Consider the following 17408-nt stretch of genomic DNA (forward strand, 5'->3'; position numbering starts at 1 on the left):
GACGCCGGTTCATAGAGCAATGTAGACGCCGGTTCCTAGAGCGATGTAGACGGCGGTTCCTAGAGCAATGTAGATGCCGGTTCCTAGAGTGATGTAGATGATGATTCCTAGAGCGATGTAGACACCGGTTCCTAGAGCAATGTAGACGGCGGTTCCTAGAGCGATGTAGATGGCGGTTCCTAGAGCGATGTAGACGGCGGTTCCTAGAGCGATGTAGACGCCGGTTCCTAGAGCGATGTAGACGGTGGTTCCTAGAGCGATGTAGATGCCGGTTCCTAAAGTGATGTAGATGATGATTCCTAGAGCGATGTAGACACCGGTTCCTAGAGCAATGTAGACGGCGGTTCCTAGAGCGATGTAGATGGCGGTTCCTAGAGCGATGTAGATGGCGGTTCCTAGAGCGATGTAGACGGCGGTTCCTAGAGCGATGTAGACGCCGGTTCCTAGAGCAATGTAGACGGCGGTTCCTAGAGCAATGTAGACGGCGGTTCCTAGAGCAATGTAGACTCCGGTTCCTAGAGCGATGTAGACGCCGGTTCCTAGAGCGATGTAGACGCCGGTTCCTAGAGCGATGTAGATGATGATTCCTAGTGCAATGTAGACGCTGGTTCCTAGAGCGATGTAGACGCCGGTTCCTAGAGCGATGTAGACGGCGGTTCCTAGAGCGATGTAGATGATGATTCCTAGAGCAATGTAGACGCCGGTTCCTAGAGCGATGTAGACGGCAGTTCCTAGAGCAATGTAGATGCCGTTCCTAGAGCAATGTAGACGCCGTTCCTAGAGAAATGTAGATGATGATTCCTAGAGCGATGTTGACGCCGGTTCCTAGAGCGATGTAGATGGCGGATCCTAGAGCGATGTAGACGCCGGTTCCTAGAGCAATGTAGACGGCGGTTCCTAGAGCGATGTAGACGGCGGTTCCTAGAGCGATGTAGATGATGGTTTCTAGAGTGATTTAAGTGATGGTTCCTAGAGCGATGTAAACGGTGGTTCCTAGAGCGATGTAGATGATGGTTTCTAGAGTGATTTAAGTGATGGTTCCTAGAGCGATGTAAACGGTGGTTCCTAGAGTGATGCAGATGATGATTCCTAGAGCAATGTAGACTACGGTTCCTAGAGCGATGTAGACGGCGGATCCTAGAGTGTACAGTAGTTGGCGGTTCCTAGAGCAATGTAGACGGCGGTTCCTAGAGCGATGTAGACGACGTTTCCTAGAACGATGTAGATGATGGTTTCTAGAGTGATTTAAGTGATGGTTCCTAGAGCGATGTAAACCCTGGTTCCTAAAGCGATGTAGCGGTTCCTAAAGCAATGTAGATGATGATTCCTAGAGCAATGTAGATGGCAGTTCCTAGAGCAATGTAGATGCCGTTTCCTAGAGCGATTTAGACAGCCGTTCCTAGAGCGATGTAGACGCCGGTTCCTAGAGCGATGTAGATGATGATTCCTAGAGCAATGTAGACTACGGTTCCTAGAGCGATGTAGACGGCGGTTCCTAGAGCGATGTAGACGGCGGTTCCTAGAGCAATGTAGATGATTCCTAGAGCGATGTAGATGATGATTCCTAGAGAGATGTAGATGATGATTCCTAGAGCGATGTAGACAGCGGATCCTAAGTGATGTAGATGATGATTCCTAGAGCGATGTAGATGATGGTTTCTAGAGCAATGTAGACGACGGTTCCTAGAGCAATGTAGACGACGGTTCCTAGAACGATGTAGATGATGGTTTCTAGAGTGATTTAAGTGATGGTTCCTAGAGCGATGTAAACGGTGGTTCCTAGAGGGATGTAGATGATGATTCCTAGAGCGATGTAAACGCCAGTTCATAGAGCGATGTAGACGGCGGTTCCTAGAGCAATGTAGACGCTGGTTCCTAGAGCGATGTAGACGCCGGTTCATAGAGCAATGTAGACGCCGGTTCCTAGAGCGATGTAGATGGCGGTTCCTAGAGCAATGTAGACGCCGGTTCCTAGAGCGATGTAGACGGTGGTTCCTAGAGCGATGTAGATGCCGGTTCCTAGAGTGATGTAGATGATGATTCCTAGAGCGATGTAGACACCGGTTCCTAGAGCAATGTAGACGGCGGTTCCTAGAGCGATGTAGATGGCGGTTCCTAGAGCGATGTAGACGGCGGTTCCTAGAGCGATGTAGACGCCGGTTCCTAGAGCAATGTAGACGGCGGTTCCTAGAGCAATGTAGACGGCGGTTCCTAGAGCAATGTAGACTCCAGTTCCTAGAGTGATGTAGACGCCGGTTCCTAGAGCGATGTAGACGCCGGTTCCTAGAGCGATGTAGATGATGATTCCTAGAGCAATGTAGACGCCGGTTCCTAGAGCGATGTAGACGCCGGTTCCTAGAGCGATGTAGACGGCGGTTCCTAGAGTGATGTAGTCAGCAGATCCTAGAGCGATGTAGACGGCAGTTCCTAGAGCGATGTAGACAGCGGTTCCTAGAGCGATGTAGATGCCAATTCCTAGAGCGATGTAGACGGCGTTTCCTAGAGCGATGTAGATGATGGTTTCTAGAGCAATGTAGACGACGGTTCCTAGAGCGATGTAGACGGCAGTTCCTAGAGCGATGTAGACAGCAGTTCCTAGAGCGATGTAGACGCCAATTCCTAGAGCGATGTAGACGGCGGTTCCTAGAGCGATGTAGATGATGATTCCTAGAGCGATGTAGACGCCGGTTCCTAGAGCGATGTAGACGGCAGTTCCTTGAGCGATGTAGATGATGATTCCTAGAGTGATGTAGACGGCAGATCATAGAGCGATGTAGACGCTGGTTCCTAGAGCGATGTAGACGGCAGTTCCTAGAGCGTTGTAGATGATGATTCCTAGAGCGATGTAGACGGCGGTTCCTAGAGCGATGTAGACGCCGGTTCCTAGAGCGATGTAGACGGCGGTTCCTAGAGTGATGTAGTCAGCAGATCCTAGAGCGATGTAGACGGCAGTTCCTAGAGCGATGTAGACAGCGGTTCCTAGAGCGATGTAGATGCCAATTCCTAGAGCGATGTAGACGGCGTTTCCTAGAGCGATGTAGATGATGGTTTCTAGAGCAATGTAGACGACGGTTCCTAGAGCGATGTAGACGGCAGTTCCTAGAGCGATGTAGACAGCAGTTCCTAGAGCGATGTAGACGCCAATTCCTAGAGCGATGTAGACGGCGGTTCCTAGAGCGATGTAGATGATGATTCCTAGAGCGATGTAGACGCCGGTTCCTAGAGCGATGTAGACGGCAGTTCCTTGAGCGATGTAGATGATGATTCCTAGAGTGATGTAGACGGCAGATCATAGAGCGATGTAGACGCTGGTTCCTAGAGCGATGTAGACGGCAGTTCCTAGAGCGTTGTAGATGATGATTCCTAGAGCGATGTAGACGGCGGTTCCTAGAGCGATGTAGACGCCGGTTCCTAGAGCGATGTAGACGGCGGATCCTAGAGCGATGTAGACGTCAATTCCTAGAGCGATGTAGACGGCGGTTCCTAGAGCGATGTAGATGATTCCTAGAGTGATGTAGACGACGGATCCTAGAGCGATGTAGACGCCAATTCCTAGAGCGATGTAGATGGCGGTTCCTAGAGTGATGTAGACAGCGGATTTTAGACCAATGTAGATGATGATTCCTAAAGCGATGTAGACGCCAGTTCATAGAGCGATGTAGACGGCGGTTCCTAGAGCAATGTAGACGCCGGTTCCTAGAGCGATGTAGACGCCGGTTCATAGAGCAATGTAGACGCCGGTCCCTAGAGCGATGTAGACGGCGGTTCCTAGAGCAATGTAGATGCCGGTTCCTAGAGTGATGTAGATGATGATTCCTAGAGCGATGTAGACACCGGTTCCTAGAGCAATGTAGACGGCGGTTCCTAGAGCGATGTAGATGGCGGTTCCTAGAGCGATGTAGACGGCGGTTCCTAGAGCGATGTAGACGCCGGTTGCTAGAGCGATGTAGACGGTGGTTCCTAGAGCGATGTAGATGCCGGTTCCTAGAGTGATGTAGATGATGATTCCTAGAGCGATGTAAACACCGGTTCCTAGAGCAATGTAGACGGCGGTTCCTAGAGCAATGTAGATGGCGGTTCCTAGAGCGATGTAGATGGCGGTTCCTAGAGCGATGTAGACGGCGGTTCCTAGAGCGATGTAGACGCCGGTTCCTAGAGCAATGTAGACGGCGGTTCCTAGAGCAATGTAGACGGCGGTTCCTAGAGCAATGTAGACTCCGGTTCCTAGAGCGATGTAGACGCCGGTTCCTAGAGCGATGTAGACGCCGGTTCCTAGAGCGATGTAGATGATGATTCCTAGTGCAATGTAGACGCTGGTTTCTAGAGCGATGTAGACGCCGGTTCCTAGAGCGATGTAGACGGCGGTTCCTAGAGCGATGTAGATGATGATTCCTAGAGCAATGTAGACGCCGGTTCCTAGAGCGATGTAGACGGCAGTTCCTAGAGCAATGTAGATGCCGTTCCTAGAGCAATGTAGACGCCGTTCCTAGAGAAATGTAGATGATGATTCCTAGAGCGATGTTGACGCCGGTTCCTAGAGCGATGTAGATGGCGGTTCCTAGAGCGATGTAGACGCCAATTCCTAGAGCAATGTAGACGGCGGTTCCTAGAGCGATGTAGGCGGCGGTTCCTAGAGCGATGTAGATGATGGTTTCTAGAGTGATTTAAGTGATGGTTCCTAGAGCGATGTAAACGGTGGTTCCTAGAGCGATGTAGATGATGGTTTCTAGAGTGATTTAAGTGATGGTTCCTAGAGCGATGTAAACGGTGGTTCCTAGAGCGATGTAGATGATGATTCCTAGAGCAATGTAGACTACGGTTCCTAGAGCGATGTAGACGGCGGATCCTAGAGTGTACAGTAGTTGGCGGTTCCTAGAGCAATGTAGACGGCGGTTCCTAGAGCGATGTAGACGACGTTTCCTAGAACGATGTAGATGATGGTTTCTAGAGTGATTTAAGTGATGGTTCCTAGAGCGATGTAAACCCTGGTTCCTAAAGCGATGTAGCGGTTCCTAAAGCAATGTAGATGATGATTCCTAGAGCAATGTAGATGGCAGTTCCTAGAGCAATGTAGATGCCGGTTCCTAGAGCGATTTAGACAGCGGTTCCTAGAGCGATGTAGACGCCGGTTCCTAGAGCGATGTAGATGATGATTCCTAGAGCAATGTAGACGGCGGTTCCTAGAGCGATGTAGACGGCGGTTCCTAGAGCGATGTAGACGGCGGTTCCTAGAGCGATGTAGACGGCAGTTCCTAGAGCAATGTAGATGATTCCTAGAGCGATGTAGATGTTGATTCCTAGAGAGATGTAGATGATGATTCCTAGAGCGATGTAGACAGCGGATCCTAAGTGATGTAGATGATGATTCCTAGAGCGATGTAGATGATGGTTTCTAGAGCAATGTAGACGACGGTTCCTAGAGCAATGTAGACGACGGTTCCTAGAACGATGTAGATGATGGTTTCTAGAGTGATTTAAGTGATGGTTCCTAGAGCGATGTAAACGGTGGTTCCTAGAGGGATGTAGATGATGATTCCTAGAGCGATGTAGACGGCGGTTCCTAAAGCGATGTAGATGATGATTCCTAGAGCAATGTAGATGCCGGATCCTAGAGCGATGTAAACGCTGGTTCCTAAAGCGATGTAGATGATGATTCCTAGAGCGATGTAGACGGCGGTTCCTAGAGCAATGTAGATGAAGGTTCCTAGAGCGATGTAGACGGCGGTTCCTAGAGCGATGTAGACGACGGTTCCTAGAGCAATGTAGATGCCGTTTCCTAGAGCGATGTAGACACCAGTTCCTAGAGCGATGTTGTCACAATAATGTGAACATGCCATGTTGGAGTATCTACCTAACAGTTCCATGGCTTTTCAGACACACGCTGTTGGCCTTTCCGACCCCCCTCTTCCCACTCTGTCAGAGTGTGTAATCCAAAACCCCTCATGTCCCCCCTCAAGAATTTATATGGCTCTATGCTTTGACAGACGAGTCTCCCTACCCTCCTAATTCCTCCCTCCCACCTGGTATTGGTTAAAACTGGTACAGAAAGCATGAGATTCTATTGTTCTCTGAAGGTTATGTCTATTGGCACCGATCAGGACTAGAGATATAAGAATTATATATTCCGGATGTCACGATCCATGTTTGGATCTGTGGCAGATCTGGTTTCCCTTAGATTTAAACCTTTTTTCCTTTTCTGGTAATTGGGGGTTAATGCAGTTTTCTCCCCCCGGTGGCCGCTGGTGTTATTGCATTGCATCTGGGTCAGCTGATGTTTGTGACCACTCCCATCATCCTTTATAAGGTCACCTGGTGCATCAGCTGACTGTTGGTTATACAGTTCCTTTCAGGAGACCAACCTCGCAGTAGCAGCTCCCTGGTGTCAGCCAAGTTTGGTGTTTGGAGCTCAGTTGCTGTACTGTCTTTGTTGTGGAGTTTGCAGCGGCGTGCACAAGCTAAGTTCTGAGTTTTGTTACTTTGTAGTTTGTGCATTCACCTTTTGGTATCGTGTTCCCCTCACTCTTATATTGTTTATTTGCTTTGTGGTGCTGTTTACACTGTTCACCCCCTGGGGTGGGGGTTTAGTTCAGGGTTTAACAGGAGACAGGGACAGTTCGGTGACTTGGGCCTCCCTACCTTCAAGGGTACCCCCAAGTTAACGAAAGACAGGGCTTCCTCTAGCCTGAGAGGCAGTTCAGGGGCCCAGATTCCTAATCTCCAGTCTTCCTATTTTTGTTTCGTGACATTATAACCAACCATTCCTTCTTCTTTTTTTTTTCTGGTGAGCCATGGTCCAGATGCTGGCCTTTGCCCAACTGCTACAGACTCTCACCGATGAGTGTTTGGTGCTGCGTAGTGAGGTGGTGCAGCAGCTGCAGCAACTGTTGGGGTTTTGGGCCTCAGCTAAGGTACAGGGTCAACCTGAACCCAAGATATCTCTCCCAGACAGGTTCTCAGGAGGGAGAGATACATTTTTGTTTTTTTAAGGAGGCCTGCAAGTTGTACTTCAGGCTCTTCCCTTGTTCATCAGGGAATAAGGAACAACGGGTGGGTTTCCCTTCTTAAGGGTGATCCCCAATCCTGGGCTTTCTCCCTGCCAACCGGTTCACCATCCCTACGGTTGGTGGATGAGTTTTTTACGGCTCTGGTGTATGGTGATCCAGATGGCGTCTCCCTGGCGGAATCCCGACTCCGTAAGATCAAGCACGGGGCTCGGCTGGCGGAGGAGTACTGTTCAGAGTTCAGGAGGTGGGCCACAGACACACAGTGGAATGACCCTGCCCTTAGGAGCCATTTTAGGCAGGGTCTGTCCCCTAGGTTGCAAGATACTCTGGTGCAGTACGCTGCCCCCAGGTCGTTGGAGGCCGCCATGTCCCTTGCCATCCGGGTGGATAGACGCTTGAGGGAGAGGCATACGCCAAATGTGCCCCCTATAATCCTTGCTAGGGAGGAGGACACACCTGGGCAGGCGGACGAACCCATGCTGGTGGGAGGAGTTGGTTCCCAAACTGGGTTGCCTGTGGTTCACCGTGGTGTGGGGGCATGTTTTTACTGTGGGCAGACCGGTCATTTTATCAATGTCTGCCCAGCGCGTGCCAAAGTACCTGCACCATCTAAAGAGCCACGTCCCCCTGGTCGTGTGGAGGGAGGCGACCAGGGTGTGTATATTTCCTCCATTTTTTCGTCTCAGTGTACCTTACCTGCTGAGGTGGTTATTGGTGGGGTAACTGAGAATATTCCGGTGTTTGTGGACAGTGGAGCAGGAGTCAATTTGGTGGATGCTCATTTTGTCCAGACCCATGGCCTGATGAGTAGGATGCTAGCGAATCCTTTAAGCGTCCAGGCCATTGATTCTGCTCCGCTCAGCTAGGGGAGCATTACCCAAGTCGTAGACAATATACATCTGCGTATAGGGGCTTGTCATGAAGAGTCGTTATCATGCTACGTCTTGGAGGGCATACCAACTCCCATGGTTTTAGGACTCCCTTGGTTGAAAAGACATAACCTGGTGATAGACTGGCCGTCCAGAGTAGTCAGCTGGGGTCAGTCGTGTAAGGACTGCTGCCCGGGAGCTACGAGATCTGCCATTCTTCTAAAACCTACCCCTTCTCCTTCAGTGGGGGCAGCAGGGGTGCTGCCAGGGACTAGAGGCAAGACTTTACCCTCACTATAGGTTAACCCGGTGGGTCAGAGACCTCTTAAGAGGAGGGGTCAGAGGAGGGTGGTGGTTCCCTCGGAGCATAATGGGGGTGTAGTAACACAGGGGGACGCCTCTGTTGTCAATTCCTCAAAGAATTCTCCGTCCTGTGGCAGACGCATGCATGGAAACAAACGTTCAGGTCCGGACCTGTGTGTGAATGAGTACGTATTGGTGTCCACCAAAAACATCAGGTGGAAGTGTGCAACTGGGACCTGGAGTTCCAGGGTGGTAGGGCCATATAGGGTGTCGGCCATTCTCAGCCCGGGGACTTTTCAGTTGGAGTTACCCCCAGTTATGGATGTACACAACTCATTCCCCAGGTCGGCGCTCTGGAGATTCGTGGCTCCTCCGGAGCCTTCGTTGGTGGCATTTTCATCAGGACGCGTTTGCCATAAACCTGAGAGTCAGGTGACTGCCGAGGTGAACTCAGGCGTCCTCACCGTAAGTAGGTCTGATGTTGAGTGTCCAGAGGCGACTCATTGAAAGGGAGGTACTGTCACGATCCATGTTTGGATCTGTGGCAGATCTGGTTTCCCTCAGATTTAAATCTTTTTTCCTTTTCTGGTCATTGGGAGTTAATGCAGTTTTCTCCCCCCGGTGGCCGCTGGTGTTATTGCATCGCTGCTGGGTCAGCTGATGTTTGTGACCACTCCCACCATCCTTTATAAGGTCACCTGGTGCATCAGCTGACTGTTGGTCATACAGTTCCTTTCAGGAGACCAACCGCACAGTAGCAGCTCCCTGGTGTCAGCCAAGTTTGGTGTTTGGAGCTCAGTTGCTGTACTGTCTTTGTTGTGGAGTTTGCAGCGGCGTGCACAAGCTAAGTTCTGAGTTTTGTTACTTTGTAGTTTGTGCATTCACCTTTTGGTATCGTGTTCCCCTCACTCTAAGGGCTTGTTTCCATTTGCGAGAAACACGTCCGTGTCTCGCATGTAGAAACGAAGCTCTGGTGCCGGCACTCCGGAGCGGAGCGTGCGGCCGCATAGTAACACATGCAGCCGCACGCTCCACTCCGGAGTGCCGGCACCAGAGCTTCGTTTCCACATGCAAGACACGGACGTGTTTCTCGCAAATGGAAACAACAAGGGGGTTTAGTTCAGGGTTTAACAGGAGACAGGGACAGTTCGGTGACTTGGGCCTCCCTATCTTCAGGGGTACCCCCAAGTTAAGGAAAGACAGGGCTTCCCCTAAATAAAACGGGACTAAAGTTGAAAAACACTTACATTTTGTTATGTCATATAATCTGATGGCTGACCGTGTTCTGTGGGGGAGGGGCGATCATATATCCAGATGCATCACCCCTGTATAGCAGCTAGACCCCAGACAAAGACACGTGAAGACTGCTGCTTCAATAACTTATTTCCTAGCCTAAAACCCAGGCACTCTCCCTGTGGTGACCTCACTTAGAGGCTAAATCCTTCCCTTTACTTAGAGTTATGGCAACCATTTTTATGCCTAGCTTGCTGTATGAATCTCGTATACGAAAGAAACAATGATCAGGATGTGCCACACATCAGGGGGATTCTTTTAAGTGTAAACACGGAATCATTACATGACCCGCTTACGGAGAAACCCGCTCTTTGCACTCGTTGGGTTTAGCTTCTAGCGATTTCAGGGAATTATAGATCCCTTGATGGACATCCAGAATACATAATTCTTATATCTCTAGCCCTGATTGGTACCAATAGACATAACCTTCAGAGAACAATAGAATTGTATGCTTTCTGTACCAGTTTTAACCAGTGCCAGGTGGGAGGGGGGAATGAGAAGAGTAGGGAGACTTGTCTGCCCCAGCATAGAGCCATATAAATTCTTGAGGGATGGGGGAAATGAAGGGCTGTGGATTACACACTCAGGCAGTGTGGGAAGAGGGGGGTCGGAAAGGCCCACAGCGTGTGTCTGCAAAGCAATGGAACTGTTAGGTAGATATTCAAACATGGCAAATTCATATTATCGTGACTGATGTAGACGCCGGATCCTAGAGCGATGTAGACGCCGGTTCCTAGAGTGATGCAGATGCTGAATCCTAGAGTGATGCAGATGCCGGTTCCTAGAGCGATGTAGACGACTGTTCCTAGAGCGATGTAGATGCTGGATGATGCTGTCGGTGCCGTACTCCCGATGCTGGATCCAGTGGTCTTGGTGCTATAACTGCTGGTGTCAGTGCTGTGCTCCTGGTGCTGTACCCTGTGGTGTCGGTGCTGTACCCGGTGGTCTTAGTGCTGTACCCGCTGCTGTATCTGGTAGTCTTCGTGCTGTACCCTGTGGTATCAGTGCTGTGGTCCCGATGCTGTTCCCAGTGGTCTTGGTACTGTACCCGGTGGTCTTGGTGTTGTACCCGGTGGTGTCGGTGCTGTACCCGGAGGTCTTGGTGCTGTACCCGGTGGTGTCAGTGCTGTGCTCCAGCTGCTGTACCCGGTGGTGTCAGTGCTGTGCTCCAGCTGCTGTACCCGGTGGTGTCGGTGCTGTACCCGGTGGTGTCGGTGCTGTACCCGGTGGTGTCGGTGCTGTACCTGGTGGTGTCGGTGAAGTGCTCCCGCTGCTGTACCCGGTGGTGTCGGTGCTGTACCCGGTGGTGTCGGTGCTGTACCCGGTGGTGTCGGTGCTGTACCCGGTGGTGTCGGTGCTGTACCCGGTGGTGTCGGTGCTGTACCTGGTGGTGTCGGTGAAGTGCTCCCGCTGCTGTACCCGGTGGTGTCGGTGCTGTACCCGGTGGTGTCGGTGCTGTACCCGGTGGTGTCGGTGCTGTACCCGGTGGTGTCAGTGCTGTGCTCCCGGTGCTGTACCCGGTGGTGTCGGTCCGGTGGTGTCGGTGCTGTGTCCGGTGGTGTCGGTGCTGTGTCCGGTGGTGTCGGTGCTGTACCCGGTGGTGTCGGTGCTGTACCCGGTGGTGTCGGTGCTGTACCCGGTGGTGTCGGTGCTGTACCCGGTGGTGTTGGAGCTGTACCCGGTGGTGTCGGTGCTGTACCTGGTGGTGTCGGTGAAGTGCTCCCGCTGCTGTACCCGGTGGTGTCGGTGCTGTACCCGGTGGTGTCGGTGCTGTACCCGGTGGTGTCGGTGCTGTACCCGGTGGTGTCGGTGCTGTACCCGGTGGTGTCGGTGCTGTGCTCCCGATGCTGTACCCGGTGGTGTCGGTCCGGTGGTGTCGGTGCTGTACCCGGTGGTGTCGGTGCTGTACCCGGTGGTGTCGGTGCTGTACCCGGTGGTGTCGGTGCTGTACCCGGTGGTGTCGGAGCTGTACCCGGTGGTGTCGGAGCTGTACCCGGTGGTGTCAGTGCTGTGCTCCCGGTGCTGTACCCGGTGGTGTCGGTCCGGTGGTGTCGGTGCTGTACCCGGAGGTGTCGGTGCTGTACCCGGTGGTGTCGGTGCTGTACCCGGTGGTGTCGGAGCTGTACCCGGTGGTGTCAGTGCTGTGCTCCCGGTGCTGTACCCGGTGGTGTCGGTCCGGTGGTGTCGGTGCTGTACCCGGTGGTGTCGGTGCTGTACCCGGTGGTGTCGGAGCTGTACCCGGTGGTGTCAGTGCTGTGCTCCCGGTGCTGTACCCGGTGGTGTCGGTCCGGTGGTGTCGGTGCTGTACCCGGTGGTGTCGGAGCTGTACCCGGTGGTGTCGGTGCTGTACCCGGTGGTGTCGGTGCTGTGCTCCCGGTGCTGTACCCGGTGGTGTCGGTGCTGTACCCGGTGGTGTCGGTGCTGTACCCGGTGGTGTCGGTGCTGTGCTCCCGCTGCTGTACCCGGTGCTGTACCCGGAGGTGTCGGTGCTGTGCTCCCGGTGCTGTACCCGGTGGTGTCGGTCCGGTGGTGTCGGTGCTGTACCCGGAGGTGTCGGTGCTGTGCTCCCGGTGCTGTACCCGGTGGTGTCGGTCCTGGTCCCGGCGCTGCTCCGCCTCCTCCTCCCGCGGCCTCTGCACATGCTCCTCGGCTCTTTGTGTCGGGAGGAGGCGGAGGAGGAGGCCGGACCAGCAGCCTCTCAGCCGCTCATCATCCTCCGCCGGTACCGGGGCCGCCATCCTCCAGGCCCAGCATCCTCCTCCGCTGTCACCCGGGGCATTGGCCGCTATCACGACACAGACCGGTCCGACGCGGGAGCTTCTGGGATATCAGGACATGACGGGAACCTGCACCGTGTCCTGACATAACCGCAGCCTCTCTCTGGACCATAATATCACGACACAGCTGGAGACCAAGGAGGAGCCCGGACACCCGCCTCTGCTGCCGGGCCCTGTCATAGCCAGAGTCTATGTCCCGATACAACAGACGCCTGGGCACTGTCCCGATATAAGAAGCCTATGAGCAGCATAGTATCCGGAGCTGACAGCCAGGACCTGGATATATGGAGGGAGGCTGCTGACTGTCGTGACATAAAGGTTTCCTTTAGGAGGTTGCTGACTTTTCTGACATAGAGGGTCCCTGCAGGAGGCTGCTGACTGTCTTGACATAGATGGTTCCTGTAGGAGGCTGTTGACTGTCGTGACATAGAGGGGTCCTGCAGGAGGCTGCTGACTGTTGTGACATAGAGGAGTCCTGCAGGAGGCTGCTGACTGTCGTGACATAGAGGGGTCCTGCAGGAGGCTGCTGACTGTCGTGACATAGAGGGGTCCTGCAAGAGGCTGCTGACTGTCGTGACATAGAGGGGTCCTGCAGGAGGCTGCTGACTGTTGTGACATAGATGAGTCCTGCAGGAGGCTGCTGACTGTCGTGACATAGAGGGGTCCTGCAAGAGGCTGCTGACTGTCGTGACATAGAGGGGTCCTGCAGGAGGCTGCTGACTGTCGTGACATAGAGGGGTCCTGCAGGAGGTTGTATATATCCCAGACAGGTCCAACCCCTGATGCCTGTATACATGGAGCCCAAACCTGGATCCACTATCCTGACATAACGGGAATCATCCACATCACAGCGGGGTCTAGAGCCCCCCGGACCCTGTGTACCCGCAGCCTCACCCCACGCCGGGTCCGCCACCAGGACGTATTTAGTACAGAAACCCGGGCTACCACACTGGCATCACCGGAGCCCGAGTGCCCCAAGTGAGGACATCTACGCCGTGTACACCACATCCCGGCCTGTATACACCACATCCCCGCGTGTGCTCCGTATCCGGCCCTGTATACACCACATCCCGGCCTGTGCACCGTATCCGGCCCTGTATACACCACATCCCGGCCTGTGCACCGTATCCGGCCCTGTATACACCACATCCCGGCGTGTGCACCGTATCCGGCCCTGTATACACCTCGCCGCTGTATACCTGCACTGATGCCCTATTACAGTACCTGTGTATAGGTGCCCGGGCGACACCGCAGCACCGCGGAGCAGACTCATACATGCGGCACCCTGATTGCAGGTAGACAGGTGGGCACGGTGCTGCACGGACACAGCGGCTGCGGTGACTCTTGGACTTGGCATGCTCACTATGCTTCACCGGACCGTGCTACAAGCTGCCATCATGTGCCCAGGCAGCCCGGGGGCTTCTCTTCTGAGGTCTGGACTCTTCTACCTGCTGCTGTTTGCTCACAGCTCCCAGGGACGGGCCTGCGATAAGAGTCCATGCTTCTCCGGACGCTGCGTCAACTCCACCTGCGTGTGTGACCCGGGCTGGGTAGGAGAACAGTGCCACCACTGCCAGGGAAGGTTCAAGTAAGTGCAACCGAAATATATTACTATTCGTCATATCCTACAAACCCGAACCGACTCTTGACCCCAACGATGACCCCGGTCATAGCGTACAACCTACACGTAGAGCGGTTAGTCATCAACGATCAAATATTACACCCTGCTATTATACTCCAGAGCTGCACTCACTATTCTGCTGGTGCAGTCACTGTGTACATACATTACATTACTGATCCTGAGTTACCTAGATAAGGAATGTTTTATTGTCTTGTGATTAGGGTCTCTGTTGTGATGACCCTTCATGGTCTGAGGGGCAAGTTCCTTAGTTGATGTAAAAAGACATAAATCCATGTGACACATTCATTCCTGCAGTGTGAGTGTCAAAGGTCGTCATCTGTTGTGAATTCTGTGGCTGAGTTCACTTCTGTGGTCACAAGTGGTATTGCAGTCTCTGGGCTTCCTCCCTCAGGTGTTTTGGTGAGCTCGTTGGCTGCCTTGCTATTTAGCTCCACCTGAGTCTGTCTTCCTTGCTCCTTGTCAATGTTCCAGTGTTGGATCTGAGCTACTGCATCTTTCCTTGGGCCTGCTGCTCTGCTAGATAAGTGCTTCTAGTTTGTTTTCTGTTTTTTCTGTCCAGCTTGTTATTATCTTTTGCTGGAAGCTCTGAGAAGCAAAGGGGTGCACCGCCGTGCTGTTAGTTCGGCACGGTGGGTCTTTTTGCCCCTTTGCGTGGTTTTCGTTTTAGGGTTTTTTGTAGACTGCATAGTTCTCTTTGCTATCCTCGCTCTGTCTAGAATATCGGGCCTCACTTTGCTGAATCTATTTCATTCCTACGTTTGTCTTTTCATCTTGCTAACAGTCATTATATGTGGGGGCTGCCTATTCCTTTGGGGTATTTCTCTGAGGTAAGTCAGGCTTGTATTTCTATCTTCAGGCTAGTCAGCTCCTCAGGCAGTGCCGAGTTGCATAGGTAGTTGATAGGCGCAATCCACTGCTGCTTCCAGTTGTGTGAGGATAGATCAGGTACTGCAGTCTACAGAGATTCCACGTCTCAGAGCTCGTCCTATTGTTTTGGGTTATTGCCAGATCTCTGTATGTGCGCTGATTACTGCACGCTGTGTTGCCTGATTGCCAGCCATAACAGTACAAGGAGCCCTTCAATGATTTCCAATAGAGGGAAAAAAGAAATCCTGACATCATTTTTTTTTCTTGGAGCCTTGCGGTGTCCTATTCCGTTGAGAGGAATTGATGCTACACCTCTGGCCAAGAATAAGCCTCAGTACTGGGCCCAGCTGACCATGTGCATGGCTCCTGCACATCAGGAAGTTATTCGCTTTTTGGTACTGCATAATTTGCATGATGTGGTCGTGTTGGGGTTGCCATGGCTACAAACCCATAATCCAGTATTGGATTGGAACTCTATGTCGGTAACCAGCTGGGGTTGTCAGGGAGTACATGGTGATGTTCCATTTTTGTCTATTTCGTCATCCATTCCTTCTGACATCCCAGAGTTCTTGTCGGACTTTCAGGATGTATTTGAAGAGTCCAAGTCTGATGCCCTTCCTCCGCATAGGAATTGTGATTGTGCTATCGATTTGATTCCTGGTAGTAAATTCCCTAAGGGTCGTTTATTTAATTTGTCCGTACCTGAACACACCGCTATGCGCAGTTATGTGAAGGAGTCCCTGGAGAAGGGACATATTCGCCCATCGTCGTCACCATTGGGAGCAGGGTTCTTTTTTGTAGCCAAGAAGGATGGTTCGCTAAGACCGTGTATTGATTACCGCCTTCTTAATAAGATCACTGTTAAGTTTCAGTATCCCTTGCCATTGATTTCTGACTTGTTTGCTCGGATTAAGGGGGCTAGTTGGTTTACTAAGATTGATCTTCGTGGTGCGTATAATCTGGTGAGAATCAGGCAGGGAGATGAATGGAAAACGGCATTTAATACGCCCGAGGGTCATTTTGAGTATCTGGTGATGCCGTTCGGACTTGCCAATGCTCCATCTGTTTTTCAGTCTTTTATGCATGACATTTTCCGTGAGTATCTGGATAAATTCTTGATTGTTTACTTGGATGACATTTTGATCTTCTCAGATGATTGGGAGTCTCATGTGAAGCAAGTCAGAATGGTTTTCCAGGTACTGCGTGTTAATTCCTTGTTCGTGAAGGGATCAAAGTGTCTCTTCGGTGTGCAGAAAGTTTCATTTTTGGGGTTCATCTTTTCCCCTTCTACTATCGAGATGGATCCGGTTAAGGTTCAGGCCATCCAGGATTGGACTCAGCCGACATCTCTAAAAAGTTTGCAGAAATTCCTGGGCTTTGCTAATTTTTATCGTCGCTTCATCTGTAATTTTTCTAGCATTGCCAGACCATTGACCGATTTGACCAAGAAGGGTGCTGATTTGGTTAATTGGTCTTCTGCTGCTGTGGAAGCTTTTCAGGAGTTGAAGCGTCGTTTTTGCTGTGCCCCTGTGTTGTGTCAACCTGATGTTTCTCTTCCGTTCCAGGTCGAGGTTGATGCTTCTGAGATTGGTGCAGGGGCGGTTTTGTCACAGAGAGGTTCTGGTTGCTCAGTGTTCAAACCATGTGCTTTCTTTTCCAGGAAATTTTCTGCTGCTGAGCGTAATTATGATGTGGGCAACCGAGAGTTGCTGGCCATGAAGTGGGCATTCGAGGAGTGGCGTCATTGGCTTGAGGGTGCTAAGCATCGCGTGGTGGTTTTGACTGATCATAAGAACCTTACTTATCTTGAGTCTGCCAAGCGCTTGAATCCTAGACAGGCCCGTTGGTCGTTATTTTTTGCTCGTTTTGATTTTGTGATTTCATACCTTCCGGGCTCTAAAAATGTGAAGGCGGATGCTCTGTCTAGGAGTTTTGTGCCCGACTCTCCGGGGTTATCTGAGCCGGCGAGTATCCTCAAGGAAGGAGTCATTGTGTCTGCCATCTCCCCTGATTTGCGGAGAGTGTTGCAGAAATTTCAGGCTAATAAACCTGATCGTTGTCCGGCCGAGAAACTGTTCGTCCCTGATAGGTGGACTAGTAAAGTTATCTCTGAACTTCATTGTTCGGTGCTGGCCGGTCATCCAGGAATCTTTGGTACCAGGGAGTTGGTTGCTAGATCCTTCTGGTGGCCATCTCTGTCACGGGATGTGCGTGCTTTTGTGCAGTCCTGTGGAATTTGTGCTAGGGCTAAGCCCTGCTGTTCACGTGCCAGTGGGTTGCTTTTGCCCTTGCCGGTCCCGAAGAGGCCTTGGACACATATTTCGATGGATTTCATTTCTGACCTTCCCGTTTCTCAAAAGATGTCTGTCATTTGGGTGGTCTGTGATCGCTTTTCTAAAATGGTCCATCTGGTGCCCTTGGTTAAATTGCCTTCCTCCTCTGATTTGGTGCCTTTGTTCTTCCAGCATGTGGTTCGTTTACATGGCATTCCTGAGAATATTGTTTCTGACAGAGGTTCCCAGTTTGTCTCGAGGTTCTGGCGAGCCTTTTGTGGTAGGATGGGCATTGACCTATCTTTTTCCTCGGCCTTCCATCCTCAGACTAATGGCCAGACCGAACGAACCAATCAGACCTTGGAAACATATCTGAGATG

At 51.8% G+C, this 17408-nt stretch overlaps 1 protein-coding gene across 4 annotated transcripts in view; it reads left to right on the forward strand.

Moving 5' to 3' along the window:
- The first annotated feature begins 12127 nt into the window (after positions 1-12127).
- Positions 12128-17408, forward strand: part of ATRNL1 (attractin like 1) — a 635347-nt gene continuing 630066 nt past the window's right edge. For all 4 annotated transcript variants that reach the window (XR_011318566.1, XR_011318567.1, XM_069754362.1 and 1 more), the window contains exon 1: positions 12128-13834. Coding sequence is in view for 2 of the 4 variants with exons in the window: in XM_069754362.1 (XP_069610463.1) it covers positions 13602-13834 (233 nt within the window). In the remaining 2 variants the exon portion in view is untranslated. The remainder of the gene's footprint in view (positions 13835-17408) is intronic.

Source organism: Ranitomeya imitator, chromosome 2 (assembly GCF_032444005.1).
Source record: "Ranitomeya imitator isolate aRanImi1 chromosome 2, aRanImi1.pri, whole genome shotgun sequence".
NCBI lineage: Eukaryota > Metazoa > Chordata > Amphibia > Anura > Dendrobatidae > Ranitomeya > Ranitomeya imitator.